Source organism: Martes martes, assembly GCF_963455335.1.
Source record: "Martes martes genome assembly, chromosome: X".
In the NCBI taxonomy this organism is placed as follows: Eukaryota; Metazoa; Chordata; class Mammalia; order Carnivora; family Mustelidae; genus Martes; species Martes martes.
The window spans coordinates 92,054,618-92,070,988 of record NC_137897.1 but is presented as its reverse complement, the minus strand read 5'-3'; the positions used below and the strand labels follow the sequence as shown (position 1 = coordinate 92,070,988).

The window sequence follows — 16,371 nt, the reverse complement described above, 5'->3', positions numbered from 1 at the left end:
CTCAATTACACAAAAGACCCTGTTACACAAAGGTCAAGCCAAGTGGGATTTGCTATCATTTTCATTGTCCCACTCCACCGTATTTTGTTTGCCGGGGGGAGAAACAGACCCTGCATAAAGTCTTCCGTGGCAGGAGGCTTAAAACTGGTACTGAAAAGATGTTGCTGGGTTGCACTTGCCGAACCCAGCTCGGTCAGTATTGCCCACTGTCCCAGTTTTACCAGTTTTCCCATCAAAGGGTTCACGCTTTGGGCCTTAGCTTTAGCCTATTGTGGAGAAACAGTCTGACGCAAATAAAAACACGTAACTTGCTTTTCACAAACATTTTATATTGGCAAAGAAAACGGTAGGTAGTGTATTCTGTTTGAAGCAAACCCAACAGATGAACGGATCTGCAAACAAACCAGGGGCGGGTTATTGGCAAAACACTCAACATAAGTCTTTAAATAACAAGATTGTTTTTAAAAACAATTTTTGCGTTTTTGAAAGACAATTTATGGCCAGGTTTTCAGAACACATCAGTCACATTAACTAGCTCACGCCGGCCTCACTGTCAGATGCGTGAGAGCTTACTGTTTGAGTGAAAATCTACTTCCTTGAAAGATCTTCTGATCAAAGGCATTTCAAGCAACAGGAACAAGAACAGAATAGATGGTCCAATAGCTTTCCCTTCTATTCGGCTTCCAACAAAATGATGACTTATTTAGGTAATTCTCGCCCAAAAGTTATGGGTCGAGCTTTGTTAGATATAAAGTGAGAAGATAGGAAACATTTTTTAATGCATGAACATCTTTCACAGCAAAAGTCTATATCAATCACATTGTTATTACAACAGAGAAGAGTTGAAACAGCATTTTGTACAGATTTGGAAGAAAGAAACCCATAAAGAGAAACCAAGCATATAGAGGTAGTTGAATAACCACGTGGGGGGCGGGGAGGAAGCATTATCTTAATTCCCCTTCCAGTTCATTACAGTGCAAAAGTAAAATGGCTGCTGAACAAACAAGCGGGCTAACAAGCACACCCACGCATTTGCCACTGTTTGCACGGCCTGCTTGAGATTTTAATCCTGGCAGGACTGAGCGCGGCCTGAAAAGACGGAGCTAGTGTATCTAAGATAAGCCTATGATGCCACATTGGCCTATTTGTGCTCCTTTTATTTTGCTGTTTATTGTTGTTGCTTTGACAATAGGTAAACATTAGGCAATTTTTAACATGACGCACAAGCTACCGTGTTGCTTTGTAAACTTCTGTTAATCACATTTGCTGCGACAAATTTTTAAACGGCTACAGAGTCATGAAGCAAAAGCTTTAAAAGGACACCAGGAATGGAGATTACAGGCACTTCTCTCTCAAGGTTAACTTAGCGCATTGAAAAATAACCACTTGTTAGTGAGAACAACTTCATTTCACCTCTGGATGTGCATCACCGGGATTATTAAACAGTTGAACAGTGGGAGCTATCGTTCTAAGAGGAACTGAATGCGTACATTGTACGTGACTCCTTTTCCTTGTCTCCCTCTGCACTCAGGAAGGGGCACACACTGTAGCCCATGCAGCTGGCCTGCTTTGCAGAACTGCTTTCAATCTTAAATCAAAACCTCACTCCTCAAGCCCCAGATGGGCTGAAAAATCTGTCCTTTTCCATTATCTGGGCTGCCTTCCATTCGCACCCTTATTACACGCCTCTGCTACGATTTTGCCTCGATAAACAGAAACGGATGCAAAGTCAACATGTTGGGAACTCAAGTTCTGAGTCCTTGAATGAAGCTCCCAACCTGGAAATGGAGTTGGCAGGGGGAGCGCAGTCCCCGATGGATTCTGGTCCATCCACAGCATGTAATCTGTTTGACAGTAAGAGACCTCTGGGTGCTATGAACCAGCCTCAGGAGCTCCACGGCTCTGACAGCCAGTCACAGGGGATTATCTGAGCCCAGGCCAGCCCCACAGGCAGAGCTAGAAACGCCATGGGGCTAGATGTAGTCAGCCTTCAGAAAAGGCAAATTCTCAAAATAGTCAGGTCTCTCAGCCCCATTAAGTCAGGGGCAGGTGTCCTTTTCTCCAAGTTGTCTACAGAAAATTAGTTTAACATTTTTCATTTTCTACATTTTGCTGGGTATTAGCTAGCAGCAGTAGTACAGTACAAAGCAGAAAGGCATAATATCTGCTTGGTACCTAATATATATATATATATATATGCACACATATATACATATATACACACATATATATACACACAGAAAATAATGTAGGTATAATCTAGGTTAAAATGAGAAAATTATCCAAATAAATGGCACAATCTACCAAGGGGGAAGTCTTGTACTTCTGGCCTAGATTTAGCCTTACATCTTTTCTCTGTATAATCTTCATACCCAAGCTTGGCAGCAAAATCAATTTATAAGTGGTGAAAATGGTCATGTTCAGCTGACTACCCCATTCAAGTACATCCCAAAGAAAGCCAAGGCTCGTCAGCCTTGCATCTGGCCTCCAACCACTGCTGACACAAAAGCTTGCTAGAAAACAACTCAAATATGTTTTTAGGCTATCGAGAGTACAGTGCAATTCTGCCCAGCCAAGATCTACATTTGCTGGCGTCAGGTTCTCATTTATCAACATGAAATATTCTATAATGTAGAATTTTACTTAAAAAAAAAAAAAACTTCCCTTTCTACCTAGATTAAGATGTGTGAGGTAACTGCATTTTACTTAACCCCCAACTGCCATTTGAATCATGAGCTTCTGAGGCGCACTTTTGTGACTTGGTTGTCTTGACTATCTAATAAAATTACGTGTAACAGAAACTGTCCAAAGTGTTAAAAATCTGCGAAGTAAGGGGTTCAAAATCAAGCTTGGCTATTAACTGGCTGTGTTACCTGGGCAAAATGTTAAACATTGCAGGGCCCCAGCCTTCTCATCTGTAATGTGGGGATGATAACTGATCTCACAGGGCTGATGTGGAAAATAAACGATTCCACAAACTCATGTATGTTCGTGGAATGAACCTGGAATCATGTGGCTCAGTGCCTGGTACTTAGTAGGTTCACAATAAATTTCTGTGGCAGCAGCATAAAGAAATCCCATGAACTAATAAGCACAAAAGTCAGATCGTTAAAACTCGTTCACTCTGGCATGGCCGATATTTTTAATACTTTTTGAAGAGCGAGTGATGAGCTGGTTATTGAAATAGAGCTAGAACTTAAGGCTTCCATTATATCAGAAATTCTAGACCTCCAAAGAGCACTACTTTTTAGTCCTATTGAAATAAGGAAAAATATACTTGCCCAGAAGTCTCCCTTGTCTCTGACCCTCATCTGCTCCCTAGCCTTTTCATTTTCCCAAACAGACTTGTCTCCAAAAGGAATTAACTGTAAAGCATCAAGTTATGGTCCAAGAATCAGTGGTGCGGATCCCCTCAACTACGTTTCAAGGAGTAGATATGGGTCCTGTGTGTACAGACAGTGTTTTATGCAAACATGGGCCCCTGATGATATTCTATAACTATGAATAACCTAATCAAAACTATCATTTTTCAAACATCTCCTAGGTGCTAGGCACTCTGCTAAGTGACTTACATAAATACTACCTTATATAACATTCCTAACAACCATATATGTGGCACTGAACACTGCCATTTGCTAGATAAGAACCCTGGGGCCCAGAAAGTGTTAAATCATAAAACAAAAACATCTACCAAGGGGGGATGCTTATGAAATTTTCTTTGCTGCATTTGCACTAGATGACGGGAAAATATTTCACTAGAGTCCTAGTGCTACGACCTCGTGGTTGGGCACCAAGTGGGAGGGGGAGACTTTAATTTCCCGCTCCCTGAGCCCTGCAGAATTTGCTTGGGCAGTAACCATGCCTATACGTACATTTTTCACTAGCCTAGTCTGGCTGCAAACATCATGCCTGGTAACATAATGCTCTGACAATATAGCATCCATTTGGCAAGTGCAGAAAAGATCATTTAGTTACTGCTTACGTGAATCTCTTTTCTGTTGCCTGGATCATCTCATTCTCCCTTCTCTGTTTCTGGACAGAGGTGGTGATGGAAGAAGCCAGATTGGTTCCTTGAGGCACTAAGCCCTCCTCAGAGGGGTGGGTGGGCTGCACTGCGTCCGTCCAGCATCACGTCAGGCAATAATGCGCACGACAGTGCGAATGGTAGGACTCACTTCTTGCCTGTCCTGATCTCTTCATCCCATTGTCATTGTGACACTCCATCCTCATGGCATTTTTCAGGTTCTCCCGGCACTAAAGGAATTACACTAGCACTAAGCAGGCTAAACAAGACCTCCCTCTTACCTTCTTACCCACTATTCTTCCCCTGTACCTCTATCTTTGGTGTGGCATTTGGGAGGGAAGGCAGTGCTTAGATAAAATCATGGATTCACTGTTTCCTTTAAAGAGTTTTACAAACCGAAAAGATAGTTTTTCTGTTTTTTTTTTTTTTAAGGGTTCTACCTTTTCTACTGGCTTCATTGCATTTTAATAACAAAGAGCTCTTCTTCCTGTGTTTGCACGAGTGCTAGCCAGGTCGTGATCCCCAGAACCCTGAGAAGAGGTGGGGTATGGAGGCTATGGTGTGCCAGACTGAAAACCATTCCCTCTGAAGGGTTAAAAATCATCCTGCCTCAGAATCCTACTCCTAACTACACTGGGGAGAAATGAGGTACACTGTAATTAGATTGTTGAGCTAAATGCCTACAGTAGATTGTTCTGAAAGACGCCCCTCGGATTCATCTCTTCGTTGAAAGAAAGTCATTCCTTCAGCCCTGCTCCATAAAACACATAGAGAATGGATTATTTTACCTCACCCTGGCTTATTCCATAATGTATGCCAAGTTCCTTGCGTATCTTATATTGTTGAACTCAAACTGAAAGGCAAATGGAACCTGCGAAGATCAGTAATCTCTGCGTGACCCTGAACTTCCTCTAACCTTCCAATGGGGTAGATACGAAAATGGTTTGAGAACTGTTTTAAGAAACACAGTTACATGTGATAAAAGCAAAAATGGCACATTTCTAGTACTGTTATTTCCCCCTTGGTACACGGTAAACCACGTTAATAAATAAAGTAACTGGCTTCTCAGTAACATACACTTAAATAGTCACAAACACACATGTAGAAAAAAAGGATACAGTAGTGTAAAAAATAAATTATTAAAACAGATAGAACGATGAACCTTATTTTACACAATGCTGTATAAAACCTGAACCATTTGGAATGAGAACTCAAGTCAGTGAAATAACACAACGTTATTAGTATCTGTGCGTCACATTTCAACCACACACTTAACTATGCAAAAAAGAAAATTAAAGCAAAACCACTTTAAACTTTCGGAAAAGTTTATGTCGAAATCAAAGGAATTTTTTTCTTCTGGGCTTTTAAACACCTCTGCTGAGCATGTCGTTGTGCAGCATGTCAAGAAGCATCTTAAGACAGAAAGTTTCAAACAGGTCCCATGCTTTTGGTCTTTCTACACATTTTCTCTCTGTGACCAACAGCAAGGAAATGCCTGTTTGATACTTCCTTCTGTTAAGATGTTATTGCAATTAGATATATTTACAAGATGACTCCCCCAAGGGCAGTGGGGAGGGTGGGGCTTCCTCTTCAGCAATCCACTCTCACTAGTTTTGGTTTCGGGATATAAAGGCCAGGACTCGCCGAATGCCGTTCAGTCTATCCTTTAAGGACCTCATAGCTAGGAATGGGAGCTGAGCTCGGCTTTCCAGTGGGAGAACCGCTAACGTCCACCAGCACCAGGCTGGGCCATTTGGGTTAACCTACAACAGAGAAACACATGGGTTCATCCCATTTTCACAGAAGTGAGCTCAGTCTGCAGGTTTCCCACGCCGCACGGTAAACGTCACAGGAGGAACTGCTTCTGTGTATGGCAGACGCTGCTGATCACCCCCAGGTCTATGTCCCCTTATCTGAGCTGGGCGTGTAGCCACCCAGAAAACAAAGGCTGCCTTGTAGCTAGGGGAGGCCACAAGACCAGGTTCTGGCTAATGAGATGTAAACGGAAGTTCTATGTGTAACTCCTGGCTCACGCGCCGGGAACAGGTCATGAGGCCTCCACCTTACTCTTTCTCTCCACCACCCCCCCCCCCCCGCCGCCCCCGGCCAGAGCGTGAACATGGTGACGACCAGCCTTCTTCTATCAGAAAGATGGGGCAACATTCTGAGGATGGTAGAGCTTCGCAATGAAGGACACGATCTCTGAATGATCTCATGGAACAGAGCTGCCCTAGCCCTCTATCTGGTTCAAGCCACAGTTATTTTTAGTAGTTGTCAAAGCAAACAAATCAATATCCTAACAGATACCCTATACCTCCCAGCCAGTGTGATTCTGTGAGCTAGAATATCCACCACTCAGCCTGTTCCATTTTGAAGATTCTGTTTAGGTTCTTTGGACTGACACCTACCACCTGTGGGCCTTCCATTCCCATGATCCCTTGGACTTGGCATGTCTCTTAACTCCCTTTATTTCCCTGCTCCTGGCTGAAGGCAATATAGTTCCCACATGACAAGTCACTATACAAGGCCACAGCTAGCTCCTCCTCTGAAACCAAAGCCTATGATCCATAGCCCCAAAGCACAGCAATCCCACTCTGCAAAAATTCCAGTTAGAAAACACATTCACATTAAAAATGTATTCGGTCCCCAGGTTTCTTTTTTAATAAAGACCCTTCCCATCCCACATGAGTCCTTCACCGAAATTCGGTTTGTCAGCAGCTTCTCAGGTACATGTTTTAGACACTGGTGACTTATTTCCTATGAAGCCTGAAATGAGCTCTCGACTCACAACTTCCAGAAGGTGGGTTTAGGACTATACAGAACCCCATTCTGGTCAGGCCACCTACATATGGGACTATTTGCCTCCAAATCGGTTCACCTGATTCTCCCCAAACCTTGCTGCCTTCTTGGCTTCTCTGTGCCTGCAGCTTCATTTGAATTCTTCTTTGCCCCTCACTGTGAGCTGTAACAGGCTCTCCCTCCTATTACTAGTTCTGGATATGAAATTGACATATTCTGAACTTTCTTTCCCAGGGCCATTAACAAAGACATTTAAGCTGATGTTAATACTTGCAGCTATTGCTGAGAAATCTCCCCCCAAAGCTTGGAACATTCTTATTAATGGGACCACTGGGGCTGCAGCACTGACTGGATCAAACTGGATGATTTTTTTATTATTATTACAATTTTTTCACTGCTGCCAAAGCAATATGATAATGGTTCTAATAAGAAAGGAAATGAGCCCAAGATTTCAGCTTTCTGTGTCATCGAGCCCTTCTGAATCACTCTGTGGCATCTGTGTTTTTTCTTGAGGAAGATGCTGTGTCATTGCTGATTGCTACCTTCTGCCTGACTGAGGAAGAATGCTTTCCAGAAGGTGAAGGGGAATGTTACACTTGATCATGAGCTTGCTCAGAGCTCTGACGTAGTCCTGAGTCACAGTGGCCCAGAGCCAGGAGCTGGGTCACTGGGAAGCACTGACTGGACTTTCTCCCTTCAACATTCACGATGCCTTTGCATGGGGGGAAAGAGGCACGTTTGTGGTCTGGAGAAAGCAAGACATTTCAGTACATTAGGGAACAGACCGGTGTTTTACAGCCCCAGATGCAAGAAGAAGAGGGGACTTGGAAGACCTCCTCTCCCACCTCCCTCATTTCAGAGCTGGGAGAAAGGTTGAGAGAGGAGAAGGGACTTATCCAAGGTCACATAGCTAGAGTGGTAAGGACCAGTCTCTTGGCAGGGAAGTCAGAACATACATATTCCATTTTACTACTGTGACAGAGTCGGGAACGAGTGAAAGCAAAGAATCAAGGAAGTCATGGAAGTGACAATGTAGGGAGCCAGCTCAGAATGTAGGAGAGGTGATCGTGGGCAAATATTTACCTAGCTTATCTCCAGCCTGGTCCTAGAGAGAGAGTATTGTCTGATTTATACCAGGCAAACAAAGCTTAGAGAAACTTAACTATCTCCAATTTCCTGGAAAGCTTCTGATCTGCAGCTTGATCTCTCAAGTGGACCTGTCTCCCTAGGAAACAGACTAATCCAGTAGAATCTAATGAACTGCTTTCTAGTATAATTCGGCCAAGGGTAGATTTAAAGATTGGGTCTGTTTGCTCAGGACCTGCTCACCCCTGATGAGAACAATGACAAGGGTCTAGACATACAAGGCTAAGGAGGGAGGGACCCAGGTGTGAGAAGATTCTGGGGTCTTGCGGTTGGAATCCTGTAAGTTAGCTGGTCCCAACTCCCTGCTCCTGCAGCAATGGCGAAGACGGTTACGGGGCTCCCCAGAACTGGAAACCTTTGGTCTCAGCTCCCAGGATACCCTTCTCTTAAGCCTGGCCTTTGCGTGAATCTTGTCACTCTCACACATTACTGTGGTGTGACTCTGGAGCCTCACTGAAAGTTCTTCTGTTGATGGCATCTGTGTTCTCAATCTCTCACCTGACTTATCTCTCAAAACCTGTCTTGGATCCAAGTTCCTACTGCTTTACTTTACTGTTCCAATTCTGACTCGGGATCCATCTTCCCCTCTGTTCCTGGTCTGCCAAATGGCAACCGTGCACCCACCTGATCCCAAACCCTAGGCTCTCTCATCTGGTGGGGGCAGTCCATTACAAAGAGACATTTTCATGTACCTGTGGATCAGCATCTTTCTCTGGCATGGGACCAAAGTGACTGATTATCCGATTCTTCAGCGATGATTTGAGCGAATGAAACCACGATGACGCTTGCTCATAGACACAATTATGCAATCCCATGAGCTCAGCATAATCGTCTCCTTGAACCTGAAAGTACCAAAGTGGAAATGAAGCACTCTGTACCTTCTTCACCACTCCCAAGGCTGCTGCTGACATGGACTCCCTTTGGGCATCCAGCCCGCCCCCCTAGGAAGGCTTGCCCACCCGGCCTTCTCCTGTGTGGTGTGTGAACGTCTCCTCTGCCAGAGGATGGGCTATGCATAACTTGTTGAGGGGCAGGAGGAAGGATAAAGGCTCCTCTGGGTAAATTAGCTGAAACAGCAAGACTGGTAGGAAACCAGAGGGGCGCACTGGCTTGACTGGAGGCATGCTGTCCAACTAGCTTATGCTGCTTTACGCCTCTCTCCTTTTCATGTTTCATATCTGGTTTCCCATTGCGCACTGGCAAAAGAGACATGAGTATGTCTGTGTCTCACTGTGTAACTCTATTTTGCATGTCAAATACATTCATTCATTGATCAAACATTTACTAATCTTGTACCATGTAGTGAATGTAAACATAAGTGAACGTGGGATTATTTACCTTTTCTTCTGCTCATTAGTCCAGAACACCAAAGATTAACTAGACATGTTATCTTTCTGCTTTATGGTATGATGGGTTTTAGGGAAGAACTCTTAAGCAGGCTGCACGTTTAAAAATACAAATGTACGGGGGCGCCTGAGTAGCTCAGTGGGTTAAGCATCTGCTTTGGTTCAGGTCATGATCCCAGCATCCTGGGATCAGGCCCCATTATCAAGCTCCCTGAGCCTGCTTCTCCCTCTCCCTCTGTCTGCCATTCCCCGGCTTGTGCTATCGAATAAATAAATAAAATCTTAAAAAAAAATACAAACATATGTGTGAATCTACAATTATCTCAAAAGAAAAAGTTGGAAAATATAAATAAATTGATACATAAAATGCACAAGTGTAGCTATCGCTCCAGATCTATCCCTTGATATCTGTGGCAGAGACCTAACTCCTAGGCTGAACAGGCCTCAGCGTGGTTGGTCTGGCTTGCCATTTCCCACGCATGAATACGACTCAGCAGCTAAGCAGAGAAAGCCAGGACACGGAGCACTCCTGGTGCCATTCTACAGCCAAACAGCAATCCAGCAGCATTCAGTGTCGCCATAACAATTTGGTGAGAGACCCCAAAGCCCCCAACAGCGCCGAGAAATTCTTTTGCGAACATCTTTGTGGGCCAAGCTACAGGGATAGCCTGGCCTTGGGATTCGTGGCACTGGCCGTCCTCACCTTTTGGTCTTCAATGTATTCAATGTCAGCTGTATTGTAGCCATCTCGGCGGCCCTGATGGAGGACCCTGAAGCGCCTCTTGCCTATGCTGTCCACCACCGAGCGGCCATCAGCAAAGAACTGCACATTTCTGATCTCCAGGATGCAGCCGTATTCCGCGAACCTGCTTAATAGGGTATGAGTACAGACGTAAATCCTTGAGTCATTTCTGTGGCCTGGCCCTGAGCCATTTCTGTAACCCTAGGCTGTGCCTTGAGGGACTTCTGCCTATTTGCCTGTGCTGGGGTCCACGGCGGCAACTACACAACAGGCAGTGTCTGTGTAAAGAAAAATGTTTATGCAATAACATAACTGCTCCCGTGTATTGAGCATACACTGTGTATTAGGTACTGTGCTCAGTGCTTTATGCGCGTTAACTCACCAACCCTCCCAACAAGCCCAGTGAGGTAGGCACTATTGTGCCCACTCTGCAGATAAGGACACTGAGTCACAGAAGTAACTCGTCCGAAGTCAAAGTTGCTAAGGCTGGAGCCAGAATGTAAAGCCAGGCAGTGTGACTCCCGGGTCCACAGTCTTCCAGTGAAACAAACTGTAGAGTAAACGCCACTCGTTTAACAAAAGATTAATCCCGGGGTTCCTTTATATAGGCAGCCTATTACATGGTAAGCCAGGGAGACCGTGGTCTCTACGAACACTCATGGTCACGGACTGACTAAATCTCAGGAGCTGTGTCTCCCCATCTTCTGGGAGCACCCCAAAGTAAACCCAAATCCCTCTCCAGCCAAGCCTCCCTTCACTCTACATAGTTCTCCACTTACCCTTTGACGGGATCTCCAAGGCACATGCCAAACTGCCTTGTGCCTGTCTCGATGCATCTACGAATCATCAGGCGATAACAAGGCTCGAAGATGTGCAGGGGACAAGGAACGGTGGGATAGGCCATAGTACACACGAAAATAGGCACGTTCTTATTTAAGCTGTCAGGAAGAGCAAATGACGTGGATGTCTCAAAGCAATGGAGCAGAACACAGGTTGGTCAAATGTCCCCTTGTGGTTCCCCCACAGGAAGGCAAGGAGACCTCAAGTTTCGATGGCCGATTAAAAAAAAAAAATCCTGAGATACAACAGATACTATGGGCTGAGTCCCATTACCTGGTGCAGAGGTTAGCCTAAGCGCTGAGAGATTGAAACCGATATTCTATACATTCTAATTTGCCTAAAGATGTCCTCTAGTACCTTCACGTGGTGGGCAATAGCTATACCTCAATCTTTTTTTTTTTTTTTTTTATGCTCTCTACTCAGAACAATCTCTTCAGGTGTCATGCTGGTGGTAAAAATGGACCCAGCCCTCCAGGGGGATGGTGGGAAAATCTCTGCAAGGTCCCCATCAGCATCCTAAATTTGCAAAGCCCCCAGGAGACCTGCTGGGCAGGCCCAGCCAGAAGGAGGAGGGAGCAACAGAGAAGCAAGTTGCTAGCCCAGTGATGCTCAAACGCTCCTGTGCATCAGTCACCAGGGGGCCTTCAATCCAGACAGTGGGCCGCAGGACCCCTGAGATACTGGTATATTAGCTCTGGAGTGAGGACCCTGGAGTCTGCCCTTCAACAAGTGCCCATGAAGAAGCAGACGCACAGCCTGATGGGAAACCACCAACCAGGCCAGCACCTCCTGCATCACCGTTCTCTTCTTCGTCTGGTAAATCCAGTACTGGAACTTATCAATAGCTATAAGACCATCTGCCCAAATCCCCGCAGTATTAAGTTTAGAATTTCTTTAAATAGATATCCCTCTAATATATCCCAGTGTTTATAAATAAGACACAAAGTGATATTGGAGATAAGGGCTCAGAGAAACTCAAGGCAAATTTAAGAATCAGAAATAAAGATGCCCTTGGGAACCTGGGTGGCTCAGTGGGTTAAAGCCTCTGCTTTCAGCTCAGGTCATGATCCCAGGGTCCTGGGATCAAGTCCCACATCGGGCTCTCTGCTCAACAGGGAGCCTGCTTCCTCCTCTCTCTCTGCCTGGCTCTCTGCCTACTTGTGATCTCTGTCAAATAAATAAATAAAATATTAAAAAAAAAGAAATAAAGATGCCCTGAGTAGATCTACTCTAAGTCAAGGAGAAAAACAAGGATTTAATTTCTAGCTTCTCAGGAGAACATATCATCCGAAGTGAGAGGCTCACTCAAAAGAACCCGTGGCAGTTCAGAGGTGTTCTCTGTAAGGAGGGCACCTTTTGCCACCAGGCACTTGGCCCCCAGAATGCTGTGAGGATTCCAGTGGGGATGGGGAGGCGGGAGGCAGCAGTAGAGGAGGCAGAAGTGAGAGACTGCCTCCTGCTTTTTCCCAGTGAGCTGCTCTTCCAGCGGAGGAGCCCTCCTTCCGCCTCCCTCCTTACCCTGCCTCTCCCACGGGCCAGGCAGAGGAGGCACAGAACAAGCAGCGGTCTCACTATTACCATTACCATTAATTAAGTACTTACTGTGCACTAGCTCATTTAATCTTCGAAAGTCCGTGAGGTAAGAACGGATTATTCCCAAGCTACAGGTGAGGAAACTGAGGTCCAGAGAGGTCAAGGGACTTGCCTGAGGCCCTGAAGGATACTCGCTTTGTGGCAGAACTGGGTCACAAACCCAGGTCTGGTTGGCACCAAAGTTCTTAACCTCACAGAACCTGTTTGAGTATTTGCAGTCTTTTGTACACTCCGTGAGGTCCCCTGATTAGCTACTCCAAATTTACTCCTACCTCCTACCAGCAACACCCAGGCACAAGGGCCAAGATGTGACCTGGTCAATGGTCTGTGGTGCGTGGGTAAGCGCTGAGCAACTGGTTTTTGGGGGAAGCTCTGGCTTATAGCATTTGCCAATTTCTAGAGCGTAGATACTCTCACCAAGGCCAATGTCAATCTATCTACCAACATGATATCGCCAAGTGAGAAGTTAGGAAGAAATGTGCACATTGAGTTCTATGAGCTTCTGTGGGTCAAACTGAAAAAAGAAAAAAGAGAAGACGTGCATATACATACTTAGAAAGTTCTTCCATTTCTTCTTCATAAAGCCGCCTTCGTTCCTTGAGTTCTTCTGGAAGGAATTTAGCTATTAGCTCTTCCATTATGACATTTTTGCTGTATTTTCTGGATGCCAAGCACTAAAGGGGGAACAGGGCAATGAGATACTAATCAGTCCTCAGAAAAACACAAAGCACGTCTGCTCTTATCAGTAGGATAGTCGAATGACCCACATATCGGAGTAATTTGGACCCACGTATTAGCAGGTGATAAATCATACTGCATATATTCTCTGGATATTACATGTGACTAATTACTTTTATAATTAGGCAAAAATATTTAACAAGGGAAAAAGACCTGCGTTGAAGTTCTAAAAATCTCATAGCTTCCCTAAAATGCTCAAATTGAGATTATGTTCTTGTCAAAAAGCTGGGAGGGCAAATCCTTCCCTTTCCTCTTCTGGTTACTGCATTTACAAGCTCATGAAAATGGTCTCCATCTGGGATATACTGAAAGTCTGGCTAAAATGTTTGGGGCACGAAAAAGCCATTTTTCAAACATTGATCTTTTCCTGACCTGTCCCATACCCACGGCACCCCACCCCAATGCTTGGCTTCTGGGTACTGTCAGTCTAAATATTACCCCCGCCCAGCTTTAGCTAAAAACAAAACAACAACTAAATACTGGTGATTTTTATCTGTTTTTTAGATATATCATCTAGGTTATCACTGAAATTATGTCATAAACCATGATTTCAGAACCAAACTCAGGTCCATTGGTCACTACTATCCTCGCAAACACCCCTACTCCATACATATCCAGGGATCCGTAAGCAATGGGAATTTAACTGTGTGAACCAGACAATTAGAGTTAAAACATCTGCGAATTGCTTGCTATGGACACTACCCACAGAGACCCAGCAGGGGGAGCTCCTGGGTATAAAATTGCTTGTTGGAGACCCTTTTTCCTTTCCCAGTATGGGCTCTGTGTGTCTATTCTGCAGTGAATGTGATTGGCATAAAATATTTATCGCTCTTGGACATAGTGTAAGTGCGCCCCTGTGCCAATACACAGAGACAGACGAGAATATTTTCTAGCCCCTGAGTCTGGGAACCCGCAGCATCTGCTCTTAGGATGCCTTCCCAGCCCCTGCTACCGCCTAATGGCGGATCAGCTGCTTTGCCCAGTCCCAGTCTTTGGGGAAAAGCAATGACTCAGGAGGTTGCTAATCCAGACTCCACCGCTGATGCTAAAACAAAAACCCAGGAAAGGCACATACTGAGATGTTAACAGTGGTTTTCTCCGGGTGCTCAGCAGGAGCAGCTTCTTCTTTCTGCTTACATGAATGTTGTAGTGTTACCACAACACACGTGTATTGTTATGTACAAGGACCATGGGCTCCTCACCCACCACCAGGCCAGCAGATCCCACCCACTGATCTAGGCAAGGTGTGACAGTGAGCCTCCCCTCCAACCCTACACACACCCCCAGGATTATCCTGGATGATTATTTCACTCCATTCCCTTTGTTCAGACGTTTGGGTGTTGGGAAAGCTCAGCAGGTGACTTTTCTGGACCCGCATTCACCTAGAGATAGCCTTGCATCTCTGCCCTCTCCTTGGGGACAACAGGGGTCAAGGAACATTAAGACTGACTATAATGTGTCGTGCACAAGTCCCCAAGGGAGGGAAAACAAGATGGGCTCCCAGGTGTTCCTGTGCCACGGGAAAGTCCTCCAGTCCACCTGAAAAACAATGGTGGCAGCCTGTGTGGTTCATTTCGGAGTATCTGGAAGCTGCAGAGCTTTTGAAGTGGCCAAATATCTGCTAATAAGTACAGCAGCTCCTGGGGGTGGGGGGGCGTGGAACAAGGACTACACTGAAGGTCTGTGAGGTTTTTCTGGGGACCTGGGAGTGATACCTTCAAACCACAGAATAAACAATGATGGTGAGAAGACATCAGCACTCATCTCGTCCAAGCCCAGAGAGGACAAAGGATTCACCTAAGATTGCAATGAATCAGGTGCCATGACAGGCTTAGCACCAGGATCCCTGTTTGGCCTCAATTTAATCCTTTTGTTTCCATCACAAATTAATTTCACTATTTACAGTTCATAAAAACCTAGATGTTGCCCCATTTTCCTGCAGGACTTTGTGAAGAGGGGAGGGGTAGCTCTAAGACAGGAAAAATAGACAGATGGCCTGAGGGAGTATTTTGCCCTAGCACAGTGCACTGGCTTGGGATCCAACAGGACACCATTTTGGTATCCAGTTCCAAATAAGCTAACCCAATCAAGACAGAAAGAATGTCTTACCTGTGCAAGACCATCTTTGCACAGTGGACACTTTGCATTGTGATCTAGGCATCTTTCAAGGCATTTTAAACAAAATGTATGTCCACAAGGTGTTGTGACTGGCTCATAGAATAATCTGAAATTTAGGAATCAAAATGGAAGAAACATGCAATAAGATGAAAAATAAAAGACAGAGCTAGTCACTGTTAAGGTTTTACAGTATTGGAAAATTCTGTGTAAGGGGGGGTGTCTTTCCTTTTTAAAATAATTCCCTGCTGTTGCTGCATTTCAGAAAAGCATTTGCTTTTTTATTCCTGAGCTGGATTTTTTTTTAAATGCATTTATCAACATTTATGACATAGCTAGATCATTTTGTAACATCAGTTCTAGTCAGTCTCTTCTGACTGGCATCCAAAATGTTTTTCCCTGTCAGGTCCCAGAAAAATAGAGATTAATGCCCAGAGTGTCTGGATAGATTCCGTTCTAAAATATTTAGCCAACCTGTTCACCTAAAGATACGTAAACACACACACAGATAAGCACACACACAGATAAACACACACACTCTGTCTCACACATTTACTCATTTAAGTACTTTATATCATATGTACAGTGCAAAAAGACTTGGCTTGTTTGCTAACCTTGACTCCATTTTTCACCTAAGCAATGTTTACTGCCTGAAGGATCTCAATATTGCACCTGTAACAAATAGATGACTACCTTTTGTATGAATGGATCATTTTCTTAGAAGCAGTAGAGTAATACTGTCAATGTGCTTATTGATACACACACTCACACACACACACACACACACACATGCATATGCAGATCTGCCTCCATATACTTCAATTAGATCCTACTTTAATTGCTTTGCAGGAGCTGGATATTTTCAAAGCAATCTGGGGAATCTTTTAAAAAAAAAACTGTTCTATACATTCAGAAATTCATGGATTTACTTTGCTTAAAAAGAAAGGCTCACCTGCAGCAGGACCACGGGGTGGGGGCAGCTGAAGATGGTGGTACAGAAGTGAGGCCCGCGCTCACCAAAGGACAGA

General features: G+C 44.7%; 1 protein-coding gene across 1 annotated transcript in view; it reads right to left on the bottom strand.

The window, feature by feature from the left end:
• Positions 1-317: 317 nt before the first annotated feature.
• Positions 318-16,371, bottom strand: part of LONRF3 (LON peptidase N-terminal domain and ring finger 3) — a 39,249-nt gene continuing 23,195 nt past the window's right edge. The window contains exons 6-11 of the mRNA XM_080795568.1: positions 15,338-15,452; positions 13,043-13,164; positions 10,837-10,995; positions 10,019-10,181; positions 8,662-8,811; positions 318-5,787 (exon numbers count right to left, since the gene is read on the bottom strand). Coding sequence (XP_080651694.1) covers positions 5,632-5,787; positions 8,662-8,811; positions 10,019-10,181; positions 10,837-10,995; positions 13,043-13,164; positions 15,338-15,452 — 865 coding nt within the window. The 3' untranslated portion in view covers positions 318-5,631. The remainder of the gene's footprint in view (positions 5,788-8,661; positions 8,812-10,018; positions 10,182-10,836; positions 10,996-13,042; positions 13,165-15,337; positions 15,453-16,371) is intronic.